This window comes from Chenopodium quinoa, unplaced genomic scaffold (genome assembly GCF_001683475.1).
Source record: "Chenopodium quinoa cultivar QQ74 unplaced genomic scaffold, ASM168347v1, whole genome shotgun sequence".
Taxonomy (NCBI): Eukaryota; Viridiplantae; Streptophyta; class Magnoliopsida; order Caryophyllales; family Amaranthaceae; genus Chenopodium; species Chenopodium quinoa.
The window spans coordinates 2,726,794-2,739,914 of NW_018744718.1; the positions used below are offsets into that span (position 1 = coordinate 2,726,794).

The 13,121-nt window shown below is 36.6% G+C and overlaps 3 protein-coding genes and 1 non-coding gene across 4 annotated transcripts; 3 read left to right on the forward strand and 1 right to left on the reverse strand.

Moving 5' to 3' along the window:
- The first annotated feature begins 328 nt into the window (after window positions 1–328).
- Window positions 329–1,276, forward strand: LOC110703128. The gene has a single exon (XM_021880879.1). The coding sequence runs from the start codon at window positions 329–331 to the stop codon at window positions 1,274–1,276; it is 948 nt and encodes a 315-aa protein (XP_021736571.1).
- A 2,571-nt stretch (window positions 1,277–3,847) lies between these two features.
- LOC110703129 (uncharacterized mitochondrial protein AtMg00810-like) lies at window positions 3,848–4,675 on the forward strand. Its single transcript, XM_021880880.1, has one exon. The coding sequence runs from the start codon at window positions 3,848–3,850 to the stop codon at window positions 4,673–4,675; it is 828 nt and encodes a 275-aa protein (XP_021736572.1).
- A 4,049-nt stretch (window positions 4,676–8,724) lies between these two features.
- On the forward strand, window positions 8,725–10,587 carry LOC110703131 (serpin-Z2B-like). The gene is made up of 3 exons (XM_021880881.1): window positions 8,725–9,090; window positions 9,760–10,047; window positions 10,118–10,587. The coding sequence occupies exons 1-3, from the start codon at window positions 8,725–8,727 to the stop codon at window positions 10,571–10,573; spliced, it is 1,110 nt and encodes a 369-aa protein (XP_021736573.1). The 3' UTR covers window positions 10,574–10,587.
- A 1,450-nt stretch (window positions 10,588–12,037) lies between these two features.
- TRNAT-AGU lies at window positions 12,038–12,111 on the reverse strand. Its single transcript has one exon. It is a non-coding gene; the product is annotated as a tRNA-Thr (tRNA).
- Window positions 12,112–13,121: the final 1,010 nt, after the last annotated feature.

A 13,121-nucleotide genomic window follows, 5' to 3' on the forward strand; every position in this document is an offset into this window, starting at 1 on the left:
GATAATAGATTTATATATTATCTTGTTAATATTCTGTAAAGAGATATCGTGTGTAATTAGCCTCTCATAATTAGGTTGTAAATACCTATATATATTGATTAATGAGAAACACTCCAACGAAGGAGAATTACACTATTCTACATGGTATCAGATTCTAATCAGGGTTTTCTCTTCTCTCTCTCTTTTCTCAAACCCTAAACACGATCTAAGGCCTTCTAGCCGTCCACCACCACTTTCGGCTATCCTTCTCCCTCAACCTCCATAGCCGGCGATGATACTCCTCCCCCACCTCCCCCTCCACCTCCCTCAAACACCTTCCACCCGGCCTATGCCGCAACCAATTAACATCAAAAACCTCATGTCTGTCACCCTTGATCAACAAGAGGCTCAATACACCACTTGGGCAGAGCTTTTCCACATCCAAGCGTGTGCCTTCAATCTCCTCGATCACATTGATGACAAGGTTTCTCGTCCGTCGGACACTGATGATGCTACGTGGAAAAGGTTGGATGCTATCGTGAAGAATTGGATTTATGCCTCAATTTCCAAAGACCTTGTTAACACTATCATGAAACCGGGTGCTACGGCGCTTGAATTGTGGAATCGTCTCAAGGAAATTTTTCATGACAATAAGCACACTAGGGAGGTATATTTAGAGGAGCAGTTTAGTACCACCAAACTAGAGCAATTTGCAAACATGTCAGATTATTGTATGCATCTCAAACTTCTTGCCGATCAATTGAGCAACGTCGACAACCCGGTCTCCGATCGAAAGATGGTTCTCTATTTGATTGCGGGTCTTCCTGAAGGGAAATATGATACCGTCGCTGCTTTGATCTCCCAAACCGAGCCTACCCCTACTTTCAACAAGGCTCGTTCCATGTTTATTCTAGAGGAGACAAGGAAAAATAAGCAAGAGGAACACGGGCAACACGCCCTTATTGCTCAAAATTCGGGTGGGACCACTTCCACCACCTCCGGAACCACCACGACGCCGGTAGACCAGCAGCACGCCACCAGCAAGGGTGGTCGCGGCCGCGGCCGTGGCAGCAGCAAGGGTGGGAAGGGCAGAGGTCGTGGGCGAAATAACAACAACAATCAACAACAGCAAGCTCAGTCAGGTGGGCCTCAGCAGTGGCAGGCCCAACCTAACGGCCCACATTGGCAGCAGGCCCATCAATGGGGAGCCAATCCTTCATGGGAGCAGCAGCCTGGGCAATGGGCTTCCCCCCCCGCCCATTTCCCACGGCCCAACAGCAGCAACACAGAGGCCTAGCTCCATCTATTTTGGGTCGCCCTCCTCAGCAGGCCTATTATGCGAGTCCAAGTCAGCACGGTTATGGTCCTCTCATGTCTCCAACGGACTTGGGTCAAGCTTATAGTTCCATGAGCCTTCAACCGCCGGACAATGGATGGTACATGGACACGGGGGCTACTTCCCACATGACTCGTGATTCGGGTAATTTTTCTACATTGTTTAATTTGAGTTTTCCTCAATATATTGTTGTTGGTGATGGCAAACGTATTCCAATTTTGGGCTATGGCAATTCCACTACCCCCTCACCTAACCCACCTTTTCATCTCAAGCATGTCCTTTATGTGCCTAACATAATTAAAAATTTAATTTCCGTTAGAAAATTTGCTTGTGATAATTCTGTGTCTATTGAGTTTGACCCTCTCGGTTTTTCTGTGAAGGACCTTCTTTCGGGGACAATTCTAGCGAGGTGCAATAGTGTGGGGACTTATATCCATTCTCAACATCTTCCGCTACATATGACAATAGTCAACTTTCTCTAGCTGCTATTTCTCCTTCTACTTGGCATCATAGACTTGGACACCCAGGCGATCCTGTTTTTGATTTTCTTAGGAAAAACAATTTAATCAAATGTAATAAGAGAAATAATTCTCATTTTTGCTATTCTTGTCCTTTAGGAAAACATGTACGACTTCCTTTTAAGCCCTCTACTTCTATCACTTTTTCACCGTTTGACATTATTCATGCGGATTTATGGACATCTCCTATTCTTAGCAAATTGGGTCATAAATACTATCTTGTATTGCTTGATGATTTCTCTCATTTTATTTGGGTGTTTCCTATGAAATATAAATCGCAAGTCTATGATATCTTTCTTAATTTTCGAGCATATGTTAAAACTCAATTCGAAAGAGATATAAAATCTTTCCAAAGTGACAATGGTCGCGAATTTGATAATTCTCCATTTCACCAGTTTTGTGCTAATAATGGCATGGTCTTTCGTTTTTCTTGCCCAAACACTTCTTCCCAAAATGGCAAAGCCGAAAGAATTATTCGCACTATTAACAATATGTCTCGAACCATACTCTTTCATGCCTCTCTTCCACCTTCCTTTTGGGTATATTCTGTTAATATGGTTGCCTACATTCTCAACATCCTTCCCTCCACAACCATACATAACAAAACTCCAACCGAAATTCTATATCGTAGAGCCCCTACATATGATCATCTTCGTGTTTTTGGTTGTCTTTGTTACCCAAATCTAAGTGCCGTTGCACCGCACAAACTTGCTCCTAGGTCCACACCTTGTGTGTTTTTGGGGTTTCCTTCTAATCATCGGGGATATTTGTGTTTTGATTTGTCTACCAACAAACTAATCACTTCTAGGCATGTGACTTTCGTTGAGGATATTTTCCCTTTCTCCAACATTAAAAAGTTTAGGGAAATTGATTATGATTTTCTTGATCATAACCCCACTGCCATTAACCCCATGCATTTCCCACCCCACGCCATTGCAGGCCCACTTCCCACAAATGGCCCACAACTCACTACTCCTCCAAACTCACCATCTCATACCTCTCCCACTCACCATACGCTGACCCAGAACAGTCCGCAGGTGGGCTGCGGCATTTCAGGCCCAACCGCAACCCCCTTGCGGACCTCCCTGTCTAGCCCACCCCATTCACCACATACTCCCTCTTCCTCTCCCACTATGATCCAGTTCGGCTCCCTTCCACACCCGAGCCCAGTTCCTCACACAAGGCATGACACTCCTCCCACTCGCACTATGCAAACATGTGCCATGAGTGGTATTTTTAAGCCAAACCCCAAGTATCAAGCTAATATTGCGGTCCCCTCTATTTCCCCACTTCCTGAAAACCCGAAATTAGCCATGCTTGACCATAATTGGAATACCGCCATGAATGAGGAATTTAATGCTCTTACTAAACAGCATACTTGGGATCTTGTTCCAAGGCCGGAAGGGGCCAATGTTATTCGTTGTATGTGGTTATATAAACAAAAATACAGGGAAAATGGTGACTTGGAGAGACACAAAGCAAGACTTGTTGTGAATGGCAAGTCTCAACAGGTTGGTGTGGATTGTGATGAGACTTTTAGTCTAGTGGTGAAACCGGCGACTATTCGTACTGTTTTGAGTATTGCTTTGGGTAGGGACTGGCCTATTCATCAGTTAGATGTCAAAAATGCGTTTCTTCATGGTGATTTAAAAGAAACAGTATTTATGCATCAACCACCGGGATTTGTAGATCCCAAGGCTCCAACTTATGTTTTTCGGCTCAATAGATCGCTCTATGGTCTTAAACAAGCCCCGAGGGCTTGGTACCAACAGTTCGCTAATTTTCTGATGCAGATTGGCTTTGTATGCAGTAAAAGTGATAATTCCCTCTCTATTTGGCGACATGGTGCTAATGTTGCATATCTCTTGCTCTATGTTGATGACATTGCACTTATAGCTTCCTCAGAACAACTCAAGAGTGATATCATTGCTCTACTCAAGTCCGAATTCTCCATGACTTATTTAGGGAAGTTGAGTTTTTTTTGGGAATTTCTGTCACACGTACAAAGGACTCCATGATTCCTTGTCAGAGTAAATATGCAGAGGAAATTATTCACAGGGCTAAGATGGACAATTGCAAACCAGTTGTTACACCGGTCAACACTAAGTCAAAGCTCAGTGCTCACGATGGTGAGCCAGTGCAGGATCCCTCCCTCTACAGGAGCCTTGCAGATGCGCTTCAGTACCTCACATTCACCAGACCCGATATTGCTTATGCTGTTCAGCAGGTTTGTTTGTTCATGCATGCTCCTAGGGAACCTCACTTTAACGCTCTTAAGCGTATTATACGATATATCAAATGCACTTCTGATCATGGACTACATTTATATCGTTCTGCTCCTACGAGACTTATTTCTTACACAGATGCCGATTGGGGCGGGTGCCCGGACACGCGACGTTCCACTTCTGGGTATTGTGTTTATTTGGGTGATAATCTGGTCTCTTGGTCCGCAAAACGACAGGCTACATTGTCCAAATCAAGTGCCGAAGCAGAATATAGAGGTGTTGCTAATGTTGTTTCTGAATTATGTTGGCTCCGGAATCTACTTCTCGAGTTACATTGCCCCATTCGACAGGCATCCTTGGTTTATTGTGATAATATTTCTGCCGTCTACTTATCTTCCAATCCGGTACAACACCAACGTACCAAGCACATTGAGATGGACATTCATTTTGTACGCGACAAGGTCGCCCTTGGAGAGATCAAGGTTTTACATGTTCCGTCCTCTTATCAGTACGCAGATATTTTCACCAAAGGATTACCTCGCCAACTGTTCTTGGATTTCAGATACAGTCTCAGCGTCCGTCCTCCTCCCGCTTCACTGCGGGGGTGTGATAGATAATAGATTTATATATTATCTTGTTAATATTTTGTAAAGAGATATCGTGTGTGTAATACCCCTAATTTTTGAAAATATTTTCTTAATTAGTAATTTCTTTAATTAATTGAAATAATTAAAATTTCTAAATTATGATCTTGGTCGGTCCGTATTTTTATTAATTAACGTTGTACGCCGTTTTAATTTTATTTTCCGGATTTTATCTTAATAATACTTAACAACTTTAGCTTAATTATTATCTCATGAATTACAACAAATCTTAGTTTTGATATTATCTATATATTTTAACTTGATTTAATTATCAAATCTAATTATTTTATTTATTTAAGAATGATTTTCGTTATATATATATATGTAAAAAAAAAAAAAAAAAAAAAAGAAGGGCCGTGAGTTATGAAGAAGCCATACTCATCATTATTATTTTTTTTAAAATCTCTTAATTTACCATTTTTTTTTTTACTTAAATCTCTTAATTTATCTTTCTTAACCATATTAGCATTTATCTTACTTCCATCCCTAATCCTTTCCATTGTATTTTCCCACATGAATTAACCTAGACTAAGTTTCACTCATATTCATTTAACAAACTTACATTTATCATGTTCCCATGTTAATCTCAAACTTCATTTAACTCTATCTTACTACCCCTTAAACACTATAAATAGACCCTCAACACTTCACAAATTCCTCACACCAAAAATTAGAAATCCTCTTCTCTACTCTATATCTCATCACCCCTTTTTCTTACTCTATCTAGCTTAAATAAACTCTGCAACCCATAACCAAGTTGTTGCCACCGAACAACCACCTCATCCGCCACCAACGACCACCCAACTATACTAATAGCACTATTTTGATAAAGGTTAATATTTAGGTAGTTCATGCACAATAGAATGGTGTTTTTGGTTTTGTGTTATTTTGTTAACCTTATATTAATTAAGGTTATTTTATTTGTGTAGGAGGAGTCTCCCGATCGTGGTCAAGTTTAGTAGTCGTACCTTTTTTTTGTTCTCATGATCAAGGTATGTATAGGTGGCAAGGTCCTTGATACAATTTTGAATGCGTGTTTTGTATAACGTTTGTTTTAATGATTGTTTGAATAAATGTTGCGTATGAGTATTTAAGTTAACAATTTTCATGACAAGTTAAAGTATATAATTTTATGATTTGAAGGTTTGATCTCTAAATGTTGATTGTTTTAATAAAAGTTGTTTGATTTATAAATCACTTGGTTTAATTAATTTGTAGCTCATTATGAGCCTGAGTATTTGATATTTTAATTGTCCCTCTACCCGGGGCTGGTTAAGTAAGACCATGAGCTTTGTATGATCTGGTCTTTCCTCGAGTATAGTATAACTTGCTTGGGGGGTGTGCACACTTAGGTGAGGAAAATTGGTTTAGAAATATATCAAAAATTGAGAAGTTTATAAATTGGAAATCTATTGGTTTGGAAAGTTTTTATTGATGAATATTACTACCCTTGGAAGGTTTAATTATTTTTGGAAAGTTTTATTTTGGAAAGTGACTCGTGACAGGTTTTAAATTTAGATGGTTATTTCGAAAGCAAGTTTGTCTAATAAAAGTATTTACATGCCTTGCATTTATACGTACTTAGTGTTTTTGCTAATCTGTTTTCCTTTTTGTTTTGGTTCGCCCTGTTTACCATTTTGGTAAGCAGTCTTGATTTCAGGTGTGAAGTTGTTCGTACGCATGCTAGAGTCGGGATTGGGATCACATAGATAGGAATTAATTTTATTTATGTATGGACAAGTTTTTTATTAGCTTATTTTGAAACAGTTATTATAATTATTCATATTATTAATAAAAGTTAGTAATTTTTCCGCTGCAGTTTGAGTAATTAAATAAGCCTTACGTTTTCACGTGGCGGTAATACGCCCAAGTCTATCTCTACGGTATTTGTATACGTATAAACATAGTATTTACGTAGAGGGAGATTTGGGGGTGTTACAGTGTGTAATTAGCCTCTCATAATTAGGTTGTAAATACCTATATATATTGATTAATGAGAAACACTCCAGCGAAGGAGAATTACACTATTCTACACATAGTATTTTTCTATGTTAATGTTTCATTGAGAAGAAACTAAATATGTTGTTTTTGCTTTAATATGTATTATGAACCCTAATAATGTAGGGTTCTTGTACTCAACCTCTTTTTTTTTATTCCGTTATTTTCTTGTTTTTACTAGGCTTCCAATATAATTGTATCCATCCTATTAAATTTGAACACGATCGTTCATTTATGTTGACTAATATTAACCGTTAATATAGATTACTTTTATTTTTTAAAAAAAAAATAAGAAGGCCACAACATTTTGTCAGTTTCTTTTGCAGAGTAGGTTTTTTTTAATATCTTAGCCTTACTTAAATATGAACAAGCCCTAACTCCATTTCCAATTAAAGTTTTTAATATCTGATTAAGTAATTAATAGTAAGGCTAAGATATTAATTACGATTCCCCAAGCTTTACTAGGAAGCTATTATCTGATTTCCGAATCAATCAATTTGTGTAACACTAAGGGCCTGTTCACATTTACTGAATTGAGTTGAACTGAACTGAACTGATTGGAGCTGAACTGAACTGAGCTGAAATAAATACTTTATGAGAGAGGGAAATTAGGATGTGAGCTGAACTGAACTGATTGGAGTTGAACTGAACTGAACTGATTAGAGTTGAACTGAACTAAGCTGAAATTAAGTAAATGTGAACAAGCCCTAACTCCATTTTTCTTCATAAGAGATGAATATACATAATGATTTTTAAATATATTCCAAAGAAAACGAACAATTCAAGGTTTTTTTTTTTTTTTTTACTGAGAAACGGACAGAGTTATGTGTCCCAAAATTGACCCTATTATATAAAAGATTCATATTAGTCCGTATAAAATAAATGGTTGGGATTTGATTTAATATAATGACTATGATTTTATTGTCTAATATCATCTTAATTTTTAAGAAAATATATATAGTATACACGAAGGTTTAGTTGGAGAGTGATGCTATTTCGGTTGTCTACGCATTAAGACGACTAAAGGTACATGATACGCTCCTTTCTTCCTTTTGCTAGAAGATATTGGTGCTCTCTCTTTGTCTTTTGATTTCTGCAAGTGTTCTCATGTAAAACGGGCGGGTAACACCCTAGCTCACTTAATTATTAGCTAGGTCGGATTTTAGGGGGCTATGAGTATGTTTGTATGGGTCCTTTTTCCCAAAGCCTTACGACTTTGGCGGATATTGATTTAATATAACCTCGTCCCGTTTTTATAACAAAAAATAATTAAAAAAGTAACTCTAACATAGTTTCTTTTTTTCTTTTTTTTTTTATAAATGTAACCCGAGTCAAAAGTTTAATTTCTTCTTTATGAAGATGTAATTTTTTTTTCCTTTCCCTAAATAATGTTGGGAAATTATCTAATTCCCAAATTACAGCTACTCTTTTTTTAATTCCCATTATACCGTCCACGTCAGCTAAGGAAAACAAACCGATTTTTTTTTTCTCGGTCCAGCAACAAACAAACCGCTACTTCAAGTAGCGGTTTTAATTTTGTAAACCGCTACTTCAAGTAGCGGATTTCCTCAAAACACCGCTACTTGAAGTAGCGGTTTATGATTTATGAGTTTGTTTTGTAAGTTTTCTTTAAAAACAAAATATCTGCAAATCAGTAATTAGTAAATACAAACCGCTACTTCAAGTAGCGGTTTCTAATATGTAAACCGTTACTTGAAGTAGCAGTTTTCAGTAGCACACCGCTACTTGAAGTAGCGGTTTTCTAATAAACCCGTTTTTTAAAAAAATTCCCACTGAACCGGTGACGTGGACAGTATGGTGGGAATTAAAAAAAGACTAGCTGTAATTTGGGAATTAGATAATTTCCCAACATTATTTAGGGAAAGGGCTCGAGCATAATATTATGATTAATATGACTTGAGCAAAATATTATAATTGTACGTTGCTTTTGCTAGAGATTTGGCACCTTAGCACAAAGCCAAGAAGACAAAGGCATGGTGACAAACAGCATTACGAAAAATAACATGGATTTCAGTTTAGAAGTGGCAAAAAAAGCTCTGAATCATAACTCATCATCAGTTAACAAAAACATGATTTGCTCTCCTTTCTCCATTAGCACCACCCTCAACGCCTTAGTTGCCGGTGCGAAAGGCAACACCTTGGAGAAACTACTTGGCCTCCTCGGCTATAATAACATGGAAGAAGTCATTGCTATGGCCTCTAAATCGGCGTCTGTTGTTAAATCCAACGGCGTTAGTGGTGGTGGACCGATAATTGCTTATGCAAATGGAGTATGGTTGGATAGGAAATTTTCTCTTAATAGTTCGTACAAAGAGTTTCTTCTAAGAATTTTCGAAGTGCAACCGAAAGTAGTGGATTTCCAAGCCAAGGTATAAACCTACACCCTTGTTTTCATATTAATTGCATTTACATATATTAGCTAGGATTCAAAACTAAAAGTCAGTTTGATTAACCAAAAAATATTAGATAATATATTACTATCTTTGCATCTTTAAAAAGCTATTTCAATTATGTTTAAACTTTTCTTATCAAACAATTTATCATCCATTAAATAGGAAGAACTTTATTTTAGAAACAATTACGGAGTAGTGATTAGTTTGGTTCTAAAATCAATAATTATTCCTTTTTAGGGTCTATTATTTTCAGTTCAGTTCAGTTCTTAATTTATTCAATTCAGTTCAGTTCAGCTCAATAAGTTCAGCTCAGTTCAGTCAATCAGAACAAACCCTTAGTTAACTTTTCTATGTTTTTCAATGTAGACCAAGGTTTCAAGCTAGAGAGTTTGAAAAATACATACTTCATTACATAATTAGTCACTGCACATAATTATATTATACGATCCTTTGTGATATAGTAGTTGCATGTATAACTTGTTTTTTTCTCTATTAAATCATGGCGTATTAGGAAATTTAATCATAATTTTAGCCGAGCAAATTAAGTGTATGTATGTAGTTATGTACATAACTGCTACGTATTTAAAGATCCCAATTTGGATAATTTTCTCATTAATTATGATGTATATATGACTGTATGTTTATTTATTCCTTGTGAAGCCTTATGAAGTAGTGAAGGATGTCAACTCCTGGATTAACGAACAAACGAATGGGTTCATTCCAAAAGTGTTATCTTCGAATCACACTTTCAACCAAGACATTGTAATGTTTCTAGCCAATGCATTATATTTCAAAGGAAAATGGGCTACGACTTTTGATTCATCCATGACACAAAATCGTCGATTTCATCTCCTTAACGGAGACACCGTGCAAGTTCCCTTGATGAAAAAGTCGAATTGCATGTATGAGTACGGCTCCTATAAGGGTTGCAAGGTTCTCAAGATGCCATATTTGGGTGACAAAAACGATAAAAGAAGGTTCTCTATGTACATATTTTTACCAGACTAACACGTGTGGTCTCCCTAAACTTATGGAGAACATCAAGTTGAGCAACAACATGTTTGATAATGAACAAATCAAGCTCACCAACATCAATATAGGGAACGTTTTACTCCCAAAGTTTAAATTCGAAAGCTCAATTGAGCTTTCGAGTGTAATGAAAGAATTAGGGCTAACACTACCCTTTGAGTATCCCGGGGAGCTTACTAAGATTGTTGATCTCCCATCAGAATTAAGTGATTTGATCTTTGTTTCGGATATTGTTCAAAGTTGTCGTATCGAAACTAATGAAACAGGTACGGAGGCAGCGTGCTTCACCAGGAAACGATTTGCAACCGGGTGTGCTCCGCCATCATCCTTGGATTTCATTGTTGATCATCCTTTCATGTTCATGATTAGGGAAGATCACTTTGGCAAAATACTTTTCATGGGCACGGTTTATAATCCTTTACTGGATTAAGGCATAATACAAGGTTGAGGTGTTGAGCAAGGTTTTGATCTACTACTAATTCGTTAATCGTTATTAGTCCATGTAATGGTCTAGGATCATTATATATATTTTAAGGTAACGAATTTAATTTTAGTGTATTACTAATTACTATTATTGATTATACTTAATGCAGTTTGAGTTTTAGATTAGTTATAATTTTAGTGTATTACTATTATAATTAGTTATAATTATTTAATTTTAGGCATAATATGTTTTGAGAATAATTTTATTTCTATCATATTGAATTTTAAATTTAAAAAACTTGCAAGTAATATATATTTGTTTAACCAACGATTATCAATTTTCATTTTTAAGGGAGTTTACTATGTAGTATATGATTTGTTGAAAATAATATTTTATTTCTCCACTTGTAAATATTTCCTTAAACGATACATGAAGAATTTTAGACGATAGATCAATATACTACCTCCGGTCCAATTTAATTGCCACTTTGGGGGTGATTGCGGAGGTCGAGGCAAATTTTCCTAATCATATTTATTGAAAGATAAGGGTATACACTTAAGTATTAATCCAAGTAATTAAAAAAAAAAAAAACAAATTCAACCCAATTTAAAAAAAAAACCACCACCACCGACACCACCTAGCTACACAGAAACCACCCACCAGGCCAACACCACCACCTACCACCGAACCCAGCCACCCAAGCACCGACGAACCCAGCCACCACCAAATCACCACAGCCGAACACAGCACTGCCAAAACAACCAACCCCGAAACCACCAACACCAAAACCACCAACCACGAAACAACCAACACGAAACCACCAACCACGAAACAACCAACCCCAAAACAACCAACACTGAAACCACCACAGCCGAACGCACCAACTGCCGAAACAACCAACACCGAAACTCACCGACGAGCCGCAGTAACCTCCCACCTACCACCAAACCCATAAACCCACGAACCCACAAACCCACAGATCTGGAAAAATAATAGGAATGGTTGAAGGAGGAGAGAGAAAAAAAATGGGGATGAGGAAGAAGATGTAGAAATTTGATGAATTATGGTGATGAAGATTGAGGAGGAAGATGGAGGTGGCTGGAATTGGTTTTGGTGGCTAAGGGGTTGATTTTGGTGAAAATAGGTTACTTAATTAATGTTGGGGTTAAAGCAAATTAGATAAAATTAGTTTTGTAATTAGGGTGTTTTAAAAAAAAGTAAGGGTAAAATGGTAATTTCATCACTAAAAAGTTACTAAAAAAGGAAAGAAATGGGAAAGTTGCAAGTAATGTGGACCGGCCCAAAAAGGAAATAGTTGCAACTAAATTGAACCGGAGGTAGTATATTTGTGTTGAAAAAAATCACCTAATTAAAACAATGCTATGTATATAGGGAAAAAAAAAAGTATATAATTGTGCGACTCTTATCGTACAGCAGAAATGCCACAACAAAAATATTAGAAACTCAATATGCTCTCGTTGAGAGTCGAACTCAAGACCTCCCGCTTACTAAACGGGTGCTCTAACCAACTGAGCTACGAGAGCTGATTGTTAATAGGTGCCTAGTAAATGCAATTATACAAAACACCTTTTGGAGTTTTGGGTAACAAAATTAATTAGTGCTCTAAATCTATATTTAATCAAATGGTCATGCAAAACACTCACTACCACTGTACCACATCAAGAGCGAGATGTCTAATACTCTAATGCCATGCCACCAATTTGTCGGCAAATTTCAAAGTTTAAATTAACAACCCAAAAAAAAAAATTAATAAAATATACTTGTCGCTCTATTCTTTTTTTTCCCAATTGACTTATTACGATCTCATTAATTAAGGGATTCATCAAATGATGACCTCAAAACTATATGTCATATTATTTTGTATTTTAAGATGTGTGTCTAATCAATTTTATCTTTTGACCAACAATACATTGACTAATGTGAAAGATAGTCATGAACTACAATCATTAAAGGAAATTGAACATATATATGAAGTATAACAATTATAATTAACTTTATTTATTGTTTAAATTAAAGAGAAACGACACCAAGTTAGACGAGTTATTATAGGCAAGCTAAGGTTCATTACTGTATTGTGTATGTACTGTTATGATATATCGCTAAAAGAACATGATGCATGGTTGTTATCGAGTACTTTTGTTTGTTATGAATTATTGCAAGTAATGTCGTACATATGATGCGAGGTGTACAAGAAGTGAAGAAGGCCATTAGGCTAATTACCACAACCTACTTGTGAGTTGTGACAAAGATGACAAGTTGCACTACATGTCATTTGAAGTAGTGTTAAAAAAAGTTACATTTTTTTAAATAAAATTCATTATTACAATTATACGGAAGAAAATTTCCCTTTATCATTTCAAACTAAATTAACATGTATCTCATTAAATGCTAAACCAATAGTAATTCAATTTTAAAAAAATTCATTATTAGATGGTGGCATCTGTATATCGTATACAGTGCATTCGATAAAAATCAAGTATGCATAAAGCCAATGATCATGAAGACTAAAACAAAAGAATATAAATTCCAATAA